Raw genomic sequence first — 13,134 nt, forward strand, 5'->3', positions numbered from 1 at the left:
GCTTGTTTTTAGTGCCCAGTTTATGATTTGGAACACAATGTTCAATTTGAGGGTTCATGGATGACCATGAATATGAAAGGAGGGATCACTCTACGAGTAAGTCTTTTTGTATTTTGTTTGATTAATGTTTGTGATCGTTGATAATGTGAAAGTGATGCTGATAATCTGTAGTTTCATTTTGTAATGTATTATTACAACATCCAAAATAATAATAATAATAATAATAATAATAATCTTCATCTTTCTGTACAATGGAGAATATACTATAAGAAAAACGTAATAAAATCAAAGTCATGCAGATTGATAAGCCGTTCTGTTATGCTGTTAAAATAGTCAAGCTTTCTAGATTCAATTCGATTAAAACAACCAGTCAAACATACAAAGGATGAGGCAAAAGCATTCGTCACAAAATTATGGTTCAGTACAGTGTTTAAAAGAATCAATCTCATAAAATTTTACTTGTTTAGTACAAGTGGTATCTATTCTAAAGAATCTATTTTAAATGTACCTTGTAGAACAAAGTCATCTGAACATCCGTTATGTGAAATAAAAAGCATACATTTTCAGCAGCTCTGTCATTTTTCCAATGTTATTTAGATTAACCTACGCTGCTAGTGAATGAAATACCGTATTTATTCGATTATGTGTCGTCATTGACTGTAAGTCGAGTCCCGAGAAATCAAAAACGTAAATTTAAATAAATTGAAATTTATTAATGAAGCATATAAAAATCATACGGAATAATTTGTCTGCCATTAAATTGTTTAGTCAGTCGTCGCCACCAGATATTCAAATGCATTGTCATTTTATATAAAAATTTATTTTTCCTGTTATTAATACTTCAACATATGTCCTAAATCCAGATATGAGCAATTTAAAATTCTCGTTTCTTTAAACTATAATTAAAATCTGCTACAATTAGAAAATGTCCACTGACTTCGCAACATCGGGTCTACACAATAGGAAAAAAAAAAAAAAAAAATGGCGGCTTCAGGCGATATTTTTGGGAACTTTTTCTATTGCATCGATAAAGGTATATTCTGCTTTATCGTCTATATTAACGATACTAATTTTAAGCCGATTTGCATTTTTTAACCAAGAAAAAAGTAAAACTAGGTCAGCTTGCAATCGAGTAAATACGATGGTACGAAGTTTCTTCTTATTCCTGGGAACAATCTGGCTGTTGACAAGAGAATCGTGTCCTTGTTGCCTTCGCCTCTCCGTTTAATGTATAATACATACTTATACCTTCAATTGATGAAATAAAATTAATCATCTTGTTTGTAACCTTGTAAATTGAATGAAAACATACTTTCACCAGGTACACTTAGATAGAGAAATATGTAGAGTTTGTAACTAATTGCTTGCCTTTACTAAATTCATATTATATAATACTTTGGGCCAGTCTTTTTTTCTTTTCTTCTTCTTTCTTCAAAAATGGAAACTAATTTTTGCCCACAGTCAACGATCTTTTGTACCTAAGTTCAACGAGCGTCCGTGAGAAGTTTGAACGGTGTGAAAAAAAGCTTGAAAGTGCATCGTTGGTAGACAGTTTCTGTTTACGAGTAATGAGCTTCTATGTAGAATTTTCCGTCTCTTTCTTTTTGTGATACTTCACTCGTGTAGGTGTAATTTATTACTCGTATACAGAAATGTTTTCCAAACCAAAAATCCAACTTTAAATCTTGCCAGAGGGAATCTTGACAGGAGATGAGACGACATTATCAACAGCACTGTAGAGTATCGAACTCAGTAACATCAGAGAAAAAATAAAAATATGGCATTAAATTCATTACAGGATTCGGATAGTTTACATCAAAATTGATTGTTAAGTCATAAATTATTTTCTCAAATTATTCGTATGAATTTATGAAGGCCCAGTTTTAGTGATTTAAACGAATTTCTTCAAACTTTGAGTTCGATATTTCTTACAATCCAAATAATACTTTTCAATTTTCTACTAACGACGCGTTTCACCCTTCTTTTATCACTGTTCATGAAACTTCTCATGAATGCTTGTTAAATTTAGGTATGGAAAATCGTTGGTTGAACACAAGTATTAGTTCCCATTTCTGAAAAAGCAAAATACTGAAATACTGCTTCAATGTATTATATAATACTAGCAGCGTTCACCCCGGAACGCAATAAACTTTGTTACTTAGATAATTTTTACTTTTTCGCTTTCAAGTGATATGATAAAAACCATAGAAGATTGCAGTAAATGTTAACATTATATCGCCTGTCATTTATGTTAACCCGCCCCGCTTCGCTGCGGTCACCCCGGAAGTTTTCGCTTTCAAGTGATATGATAAAAACCATAGTAGATTGCAGTAAATGTTAACATTATATCGCCTGTCATTTATGTTAACCCGCCGAGTGACACGGTCATGCGGGTTGCATATAAATACGTTTATTTTTACCTACTATGATGAACTAACAAAGGATTTGTACGTTATGGACACTTGAATGGTCAATTATCTCAAGACACTGGTAATTAAAAATTAAAGTGATATGATAAAAACCATCTAGGGTCCAAATCCTAATAACCCCCCAAAAATAAAAGAAATTGGTTCAGCCGTATTAGCGTGATGAGGTAACAAAGGATTTGTGCGTTCTCTTTTATATATATAGATTAATTAATGAACTCTTTTACATGTTTCTCTACCTAAGTGAATAATTCATGTACAAGTGGAGCTGGTAAAAGTATATGTTTTTATTCAATTTGCAAGGTAACGAAAAGGTGATCACTTTTATTTTCTGTTCAAGGTACAAGTACGTATCATTGATTAAAAGTAGAGGCGAAGGCAATAAGCAAAATGTTCTTTTGTTAGCAACCGGATTGTTTCTAGGGTAAGAAGAAAATTTATTATGCAATTCAGTAGCAACGTGGATTAATTGAATCGCAATTGAATGAAATGACAGGGAGCCATTGAAACAGTCTATTTCTGTTTCATTCAACGAATGCTTAAGTAAGTTTACCATCTAAATAATCATTAAAGCTCCTTAGGATTTCTTATACTATGGTTTAGTACTTTCAGTTCAATGTTAGGTAGACAATAGTCACTGGTATTTTCAATATCCTTTGCATGAAAATTTTATCAAACTTTTGTTGTTTAGTTTCTCCAAACACTAATAATTATCAAATACCGATGACTACGCGTATGAGATTAATGGTTTGTTTCCATTTTTAAAAACAATGGTCTAATAAAACACTTCAGATTTTGTTGTTTCTCAGACCTGTAGAGATAATACTTTGTATGACTGATCGAAATTGTAATGTTGTTGTACAAGTAACTTGTGTTAATAGACACACATATTATCTTTTTGGAAACCAGGTCATTATTTGAAAATGAAACAATTCCTTTTAGCTAGATTTTACATGCTAACAAAACTTTCTCTCTGTTCTAGATCCTAAATAACTCTTTTTTTTCTTTATTTTTCCACAACTAACCTCATATTTACTAGCTTTGTTTATGTGTCATATATTTTGCTTTCGTACATACCATTGATTTTTTTTAGTAAATTAATTTTGCGTTACTTACTAACTACATTAAAATCTTTCTGTAGCAGTTAAGTTTTCATGCTTGTTATTCACCAGACTGAACAATTTCATATTGGTCTTACCTTTTTTTTTTTTTTTTAAAGGAAAGTGTTTCTCCCAAAAGTAAATTAAAGAGACCCTGAGGTTGATTCTTGTAATATTACATTTCTTACTTGGGCATACGACCAATTTTAACTCTTCATATGCTATTTCATAAGTCGCTTTCAAACCAATGAATCTATAAGGGAAACAAAGAAATACTCAACAACGTGTTAGATATTTAATAATAATAATAATAATAATAATAATAATAGTAAAACCTTATGTGAAATATCTATGTAAATTTCATGAACTTGTAGCTTACTATTTAATACATACATAGTAGGTAAAAATCTGTGAAATGGATTCAATCAATTACAAGTGACTTGTACTTATGACGTCAATATTGTGATTCGTTTATGTGCATTTTTTCCTATGAAAATAACAGTATTAATAATAATGATGATGATTTTCGGTAAGTGTATGTAAGGTATTGCAAAAAGAACATCCCGCTTGAAAGTGGTATGTTAGTTTCCTTTTAAATAGTACTTACTCTTTTCAAAGTTTTGTCTTAAATACATAGAATATTGTCATATGCATTAAGAATAGTGAATCGAATAATTAGAATATTACATACGTAATATGACAATATCGGAAATCCTTCTATTTGACAGAAATGCCAAACAATAATTTTTTGCGCTTTATGTGATCCTGGTGACAATGGATTTAAGAAAATATATCAGGAATATTTCTTCGACCATGTGCATTTATTAAAATCTAAGTAACTTTTATTATAAGATAAAATATTATCTCTCGTTTCTATTGGAAACCCTGCTCCCGCCAAGTGAACTTTGTGGTGGACAAACACCGTGTGCGTGGGTTTTCTCGGGGTTCTCCCGTTTCCTCCCACTTTCTTCATTCCACCATTTCATTCATTACTCATTATCACCGTCTCCTTTAGCCTAACCGGCATAACCGTGGGACGTAAAACTCAAAATTTCATTTCATTTCATTTCGTTTCTATTGGTTTCAGTGAGACACATGAGGAAATTCGTATTTACAATAACTGTTTAGGGAGTTTATTTAACATTCAGTAAGTATAAGTAGGCACGAAACAGTGGCGGAATAACACAAAAATTTGGCCACTGGACTGAATGGGACTGATGCCAGCTTATCTGTGTTACTTCACAGTACTTCATTATAGCGTCTTTAAAACCAGAATCGAATCAAGTATCAATATAGAAGAGGTATAGATACTTTAATGAATGAAAACAGTTTAAGTTGTTAATGATATCACGCAGGCTCATAGGTGTGTATATGGGGGGGGGGGGGGAGAAATTAATACTGAGGGGCAATGACGAAGACATCGAGGGACATCATGTAACTATTTATTGATTTATTATTTGTGGAATATGTAACAAAGATGTAGCTCCGTTTACAAAGGATATTGTATACTGACAAATATAACTACTGAAATCTAAGGATATGAAGGTTCATCGTTAGCATATAACTTTTTTTTTTTTTTTAAAGTACATAATTCAATTAAGTGTAATATTGGTTGTGTTACGAGAGATATTTGGTGCATCTGGCAAGAAGCATATGGTTTTGCACAAAAATAAATAAATTGCTCTAAATTAAAATTAATTTGGTAAACAAAATTACAATATCTAGTTTTAAGTCAGTTTAAAAATTCTCTTCAACGTTCCATTGTAGAGGAGACAAAAATAATTTATTGCGGGTATCGCCCACTGTAGTCCCTCCATTACAATTTTGTGTAAAATAATATGATCACCTCACTTACCAAAATAACTACGAGTTTATGAGAACATACAATATTATAAATAAAATATATAGATTTTTTTCAGTACTATGTGTTAAGCATCGTCTTGTATAGTGAGAAGAATTTCTTCAGCAAAATTAGTTACTGAATCTATAGAATACCTCACTATAACATGAGAGTTAAATAATGCTAATGGTTACTGAAATAGAAACGTCTTAAATTGAATTTTGGATTTAAGATGTGAGAATTTTGAATTTCATAATAAATATAGCATTATATATATATATATTGTTTTATTTTTCAGAAAGACCAATTTCCAAATGGATTCTACGTAGTGTTTGTTGTGCAGGGAGATGACACTGACTGTTCTGGATCATATCAAACCGTCAGTGCATATCGAAACAAATCGGTTACGTTCAATGTTCAACACAACATAAGTTACGAAGATTATGTAATTGCTACTGTAGGAGCTTTAGCAGTGTTCACTCTTTTCTACATCTTCTCCTTTGTAATATCAATCATATATATGATTAGGTAAGAATGTCTTTGATTTATATTATTACAATATTGCTATATCACCTCTGGTGCAAGGGATTCGTAGTTTGACCGAGGCTATGTAAGTTGTATTGAATATTATCATGTCCAGATTTTTTTTTCTCTCGGGTTGTCTTGTTTCTTCTCACTTTCTTATTCGTTTAATTCTTCCACAATCATTCGCTTTCATTAATCATTCGTCTTCGTTAGCCTGAAATGGGACGTTGAATTCATTTTATTGTATTATAAGTAACGTCGTATAATGATAATACTATTTATTTCTGAATCCAAGACGAGGTTTTCTTGCCGTAATTTCGTGCCTAAAACGTACGGGGTCGTTTTGCTTTCGCGATATATGATGTTGAGTTTTTCTTTATTGAACAGAATCACGAGCTTCCGTTATCCTCTAACTTTATTCTCTTCCTTGCCTATCACTATAGCCTTGATCGTTCGCAATTCATTGGATCCTTTCAGTGAGGAAACCTAAGGAAGGTCTGTATCTGATTTGATTTTTAGTGTAGTTTTGCAGAAAGTTCTGAATATAGGCTTATACTCACTCCGTGCTGTAGATATATTTTTGTGTAATTCTTTGTTAAAAATGTCAAGGGTCGTCTTGGATTCAGAAATATGTGCTGTAGTGAGAAAAAGTTCTCGAGATTAACACTTGTAACAAGCACTTTTACATTATATATGTAGTAACTTCGTAAATAAATACACTCATCGTGTATCACGACCTTTCGAACTTCAGTCAGACAGTTTCAGTGTTCGCTGACACTGTTATTGATGCCATCTAGAAGTTGGTAAACTAGAAACATAGTTAAAGTTCCTCCCTTCCTGTAGAACCCTTCTGAAAGAAAAGTAACTTTTCTTCTCAAAACTATAACTTCTTTTTTCTTTCTTTCTTGTAAAACGCATGTTGAACATTTCATAAGATTAGCATTAATTTTCACACTTTATCCTTCCTGTGAGTAAAAATGACATGAAATTTCATATAACTGATAATCATTTTTCCAAAACCATCTGACTGAAGGTCAAAAATTTGTGGTACAAGGTAAGACTATACATAATTCAGTGTCCTACAGCGTCTATCAGCAATTATTGTTGTCAATTTGTGTTTTAGAAAACACCCACCCGCGTTTCTTTGAATAGCGGGTATTCTATCTACAGGGTGGTCCATAAGTCTTAGTACAGTGGATTATTTTGGAAACAAACATGATTAAAGTAAATCTGACTAGCGGAGGGCGGACTTGGGTAAAGGAGCTACCGAACGAAACACTTGAAACACAATTAGAGAAATATTACTTGGGGAGTAATCTAGTAATTATTACAGTGTGTTCCATACGATTAATAAATTAAAAAAGAAAATCCGTTGAGTCTCGTAAATTGTATGTGTTTAAACTTAGACGGAACCGAATATATCATCTATAAGTGTGGATTTTCAGTAATTTAATTTGTGCTTTCGTTAAGATTCTTCCCCCTTCCCAGTTTTATTTTATTTATTTTTTTGACTATGGCCATATAGAGTGACCGATTTTACTTGGGGTAGAAATTTTCAGTGCTTTGTGCTGTTAAAAAACACACATATTTGTGTTATTGTATTTAAAGCAATTGCCAGATGTTTTGTGTTAGTTTTCCATGTGGTCTTTCTTTGTAACATAACATGAGTTTCCGTCTACCTATATTTATAGTTCTTCAATTATTTATTTTTGCGTGTCGTCAATGATCTGATCATTAGATTAATTTTGTAGTATTATGAATTGAACAGCGAAGCATGGAAAATTAGCTTGAGAGCAAGGAACAAGTTATATCTCACTTGAAACTGTCAGAAGGACAATAACGAAGAGAAACCTTCCGTTGTGTGTTTTGACTAACTTAGTCTTGTCTTCTTGTCTTAATCTGGTCCTTTTCTACTACTTGTGTGTCGAGGTTTTCCAGAGAGCTCGCCACTTGCTTTTGTCCTGCCCCAGATCCTTTACTCTTTCCCGTGGAATATTGTCTCTCTTTGAAATCTCTTCAATAGCCTTTTTTCCAAGTTTGCCTTGGCCACCCCCTTGGTCTTTTCTTCCCCAGCCCTCCTAAGGGGGCGCGTTGGCTCAGTGGTAGAGCGTTCACCTCCGGTGCTTAGGGTCCCTGGTTCGATCCCAGCTTGCGCCGTGTAGACTTTGTGGTGGACAAACACCGCGCTCGTGGGTTTTCTCGGAGTTCTCCCGTTTCCTCCCACTTTCTTCATTCCACCATTTCACTCATTTCTCATTATCACCATCTTCTGTAGCCTAACCGGCATAGTCGTGCGACGTTAAACTTAAAGATTTAATTTCCCAACCCTCCTAATCTTGCTTCCGACATTTGTTTTGGAAACCTTTCCTCTTTCATCCTTATGACATGCTCTAGTCAGCAAAGTTGAGCTTGTTCAGTATTCAACTGCATTGGTTTAACTTTCAATGATTCCTAATTCTATCCTCCTCTGTTTTTCTTGCAACTCTTCTCAAAAATTTTGTTTCTACTGCCTGTAGTTTTTGTTTCTGTCTCTCGTTTAGTATCCATGACGCATACCCATAAGTAAGTGTAGGGACGTATACTGATCTGTAGACTGCTGTTTTTGTTTCTTGGCTTATTTCTTTCTTCCCTAAGAATCCTCTGTTAATGGCGCCATAAAGTCTGCTTGTATAGTCGAGACGTTCTATTGGTCCCCAACCGGCTTCCTTTGTATTCAAGCAGAAAATTTACCCTAACCACCCTCATAAATAACACTCCAAATAAGCCATAAACGGCACGTGTTCAGTGTCGAAGTAATACGTTGTTGCCATTGCTAAACTTCTATTATCGATGGATACATTATATAATATAAATAATAATAATAATAATAATGATAATAATAATAAACACGACAATCATTAAAGGAATTCATGGACAGGGGCGGTCAAGGACGGATTTCTGGAAGTGGCAAAGAAAGATTGTGTTTTTTTCTCATCGGGCTTTTGCGGCACTGCCTTGCGGGGGGAGGGGAAGGACAGGAGCGAACCACTTAACATGTTTGGTTCGTACAAGCGTTATCGTTATGGAAGTTACATAATATTAACAATATGCTATATTTAAGAGTAATATAAGTACATATCATGAAACTAATGATTGATTTCTTTTTTCTCTTCATTACAACATATCCAAATTGAATTCAAATTAAATGAAATATTTCAGTTTAACGTCCCACAATTATACCCTTCAAGCTAAAGGAGACGGAAGGAGGAGGGTGCAACGAAAACAAAAGTAACGAAAAAACTAGATAAATCTGTCTTTCTGCGAAGACTACTGAAGAATCAGTAAGGAAGAGGGTGAAAATTGCAACATCGCTTTCTTTTTCAGAAGGTTAACTGGCAGACCACCCTCAACTGGAAGGACATGTTGAATTATCCCTCCCATGTAACAAAGAAACACGCGGTTTCCTTCAATGGTGTTCCGCTTCCTTTGTAGCCGCCTGGGGACGGTTTGAGCGATTTTACTATATTTGTTATTCTGCAGTTCTGTTCTTCTTGTCTTTCCGTTTCTGTTAATGACAACCCCAAGGTATTTGAATTTGTCGATTTGTTCTAGCTCTTCTCTCCCCAGGTGTATTATGCATGGTTTATTTGTTCTGCTGAATGCTCATTACTTTCGTTTTTTCCTTGTGTTTTGACTAACAATTATAAAAGTAATAAAATAATTTGCCTTCTAAAGCGTTGTATTAATTGTGATCCCTGTGGTATTTCATTTCCTTTTTGCTGTGCTGGAAACATCTTCAAGTAGGTGTACTCAAAATAACATCTTGGCTGCTTCTTTTACGTTCTGTAAGTTGCCTCTGTATTTGCTGAAAAACAAGACAAGAACTTTCACTTTTCACTTCGAACCACACTAGATAAAGTAAAGGAACTGTAATATATTGGAGAACTTGAGGAAACAGAACGATTCAAGTCATTCATGATTTGCGATTATGATTTTTTCAGTGTTGTCATATATAGAATTACAGTTGTAGATTAGTAGAACAACAAATAACTAGTTTACTTCAGAAATTTTGGTGTCCAACTATATAAGCATTGTAGTGTTGAAGAGTTTAATGTTTAGTACCGAGTATAATATAATTCCATTCCATTCCATTCCGGGCTTCCTTGATCCAGTATTCGTAGATTAGTCTTCCCCCAAGAATGAAAAGATTTAATTTGTATTCATTTCGATGCACTTTGTTCAAAATTCTGGAAATTTGAAGATACCATTTCTATACAATTCCATTGATGCCTCGCGGAGATTAGATAAACCATGAACTACAATTCCCACCTCTTTGTTGCTGTTGTACTATTGCCCTTGTATCTGATTCTTGACAGACCCAAGCAGATGTTAGTCTAATATGGTAATATCGGGATTGTAGAGACGAGGAGACCAGTTTTGTTGATTTCTCCACTTGTGGATTGTCTTACATATGGACGAGCGTGTTTGTATAATAGCTTTGTTTGAACGTTTACCGTGAAATACACTACAGAGCTTATTCACCATTCTAGTGTATAGTGATGCATTTATGGCTTTCAGTTGGTTGAGAAAATCCATAAACAAAACATCTTCCACATCCTAGAAAACATTTCAGATCTCTTTGGAAGCTGAAGCCGATGTTATATTTTACCACTCCGTCTTTATCATTTGGATTATTTAAATCTGTAGTAATGTAAGCGCACTTTCATCATCTGTAATTGTTCCTCAGAAAAGCACCACCATGCGCGTGGTGTCAAATCAACACTTCAGTGCTGTTGTTTTCTTATCTATAGTGAATAATGGTGGCGCCTAACAAGACGCCCTTTCCTATGTCCCAGCTTATCAATAAGATTGAATTACACTGTTTTCTGTTCCAACAATCGACAACAAAATTTCTTTAACTGAGATACGCTCGTTAGTCCAATTGGATTTGTTTACTCGTTCCTTATTCTCATCATTTGCAACAGTACAAGAGTGACCTGTGCGGGATTATTTGCAATGTTTGTGTTTCTTCCTTAAAATGCTTAATCGACCTTCTACTACTTCTGCCATGCACTACATGAACTACATACGCATTCTGCAATCGGCAGTGAATATCTGCTGTCGAAATACCATCACTAACAAAACATTAACATGAGCTGGCAACCTTCTCCGACTTAACAGGAAATTCCATCACTTCCCGCTATTTAAACGATATATCATATAAGACACTATTTTCGTAGTGCTGCTGTGCATCTATTTCACACAACTTTCACCACTACAGGTATAGTGTATCGGGGGCGCAATAGCTTCGTTGCAGAGCGCTCACCTATGGTATGAGGGGTCCCTTGTTCAATCCCAGACCATGTAAGTTCTTAGTGGACACCATCGTATGAATTTTCTCGGAGTTCTTCCGTTTCTCTTTTTCTCATACAATCTCACTCTACCAGCTCCTCTTCTAACCTATAGGGCATAATCATGAGGATGTAAAACAGAAATGTTCATTCTTTCATACTACAGTATGTCAACAACAGATGGGACGACCTTTATATATGAAGGGCATCCACCTGAAGTCACACATGTAAACCACAGAGACATAACTGTCAGTATAGAATTAGCTCATTTTATCTTGTTAAATGTAATTATAATTTTTTACGTTGCTTTTCAGGAAGCGAAGGAACTCTGAAGAACCTAGTTTGTATGATGATGATTCATTTTCTACACTTCCTCCAAGACCTAGCTACGGAGTTATTAATAGTAGGTGTTTCTGGCTTTTTTTTCTTCTTTCTTTTCTTCAGTATATGTGGAAGTCAATAAGCTACCCATCCCACTCACCGCTGATTTTCATTTGGGGAAATTCTCACCTCATTTTATAATGCTGTGAAAGTGGGCGAAGTGATGTGAGGAAATTAAAAGGGAGCGCTTATCATATTGTATAAAAACAAAGGATTTGTTAGTGAACAAAAATTATTTCCATGATGTTTGTAATAATTTCTCCTACACATTCTAGTTAGAAACAAATGGCTGCTTAAGTGGTTGCCAGAGTATACTATCTAAGAATCGTTGTACTTATTTTCCCAATTGCTGGATATTACAAAATTCACTGTTATAATCTGTTGAAAAGACTTGATAGAGATCAGAAATTGATTCCTGTAGTAATAAATAAATTATATTAAATTAGAAGCTATCAAGATAAGATTTTTTTTTTTTTTTAATTTAATTTGTTGCTTTTTCACATGTCAACAAGTTCTGTTGCTTTTTCACATGTCTAAAGTTACATCATCACATAGTTCTTATTGACTCAAAGCTAATAATATTTGAAGAAAGTGAAAGAAATTAGTTAAATATATAATGGAATATCGTGACATGATAATGTGCTAACACACTCAAAAATTTTAACAATCATTTTACTTACTTGAAATTCTGATTCCTGAAAATGTCTTACATATCTTGTATTCCCAAGCTTTTGACTCACTCCTGGAGCCTTGTTCACAAAAGATAAAATTTCGAGAAAAAGTAAAAACATAAACATTTAAAAAATACACATGAATTTTATTCTGAGCCAAGAATGAAATAGAAATACTGTTCCTGAAAATGTATTTATTTTTCTAAAAGGAAATTCAAAACTTACCATAGATAAGAGTTGGTTAAGCAAGAAACAGGGAGAGAGTAACTAAAATATGCATACACTATGGGAACGATAACAAAACATTAACATGAGCTGGCAACCTTCTCCGACTGAACAAAAGAAATACAAATTGGGCCCGCCATTTCACACTGACCCGGGATGTATTTGAACCTGAACACACAAAGTGGAGGTGATGTATATATTTCCTGAAAGCTTGGGTCAAGGTCAGATCAAAAACGGTTACCAAAATTGGGGAGGTCTCATGCATTCCGCTTGGGAGCAGCACTTTACTCATTTTTATTAAAATCTAAGCGTGTCCACAAAGTCCGTTGCAATCCCGAAAAATCAGAAGCTGTGAGACAGATATGAAAATAGAAAAACATGTCTTTCATCATTTTAAAAGTACAATGTATCAAAGTAAAATAAATTGTCCCAGGGTCACCCGCAGGGTTCCAGACGGGGTCCAACTCAAAATTTTTAAATAGAAAGGGGGGGGGGGGGTCAACTTGCATATCGTATGAAAGATAGTGTTAAATAAAAGAAGATAAATCAAGTCCCGACTCTCTACGATAAGCCTGTGTAAAATAGCGGTGGATCAAAATATCAACACAATCTTCATTGCAAAGTCTATGGCCACTC

The 13,134-nt window shown here is 34.1% G+C and overlaps 1 protein-coding gene across 1 annotated transcript in view; it reads left to right on the forward strand.

The window, feature by feature from the left end:
- Window positions 1-13,134, forward strand: part of LOC145662569 (SID1 transmembrane family member 1-like) — a 72,314-nt gene that overhangs the window by 14,793 nt on the left and 44,387 nt on the right. The window contains exons 5-7 of the mRNA XM_081728256.1: window positions 13-96; window positions 5,665-5,894; window positions 11,536-11,624. Coding sequence (XP_081584382.1) covers window positions 13-96; window positions 5,665-5,894; window positions 11,536-11,624 — 403 coding nt within the window. The remainder of the gene's footprint in view (window positions 1-12; window positions 97-5,664; window positions 5,895-11,535; window positions 11,625-13,134) is intronic.

This window comes from Thermobia domestica, chromosome 10 (assembly GCF_964235325.1).
Source record: "Thermobia domestica chromosome 10, izTheDome1.hap1.1, whole genome shotgun sequence".
NCBI lineage: Eukaryota > Metazoa > Arthropoda > Insecta > Zygentoma > Lepismatidae > Thermobia > Thermobia domestica.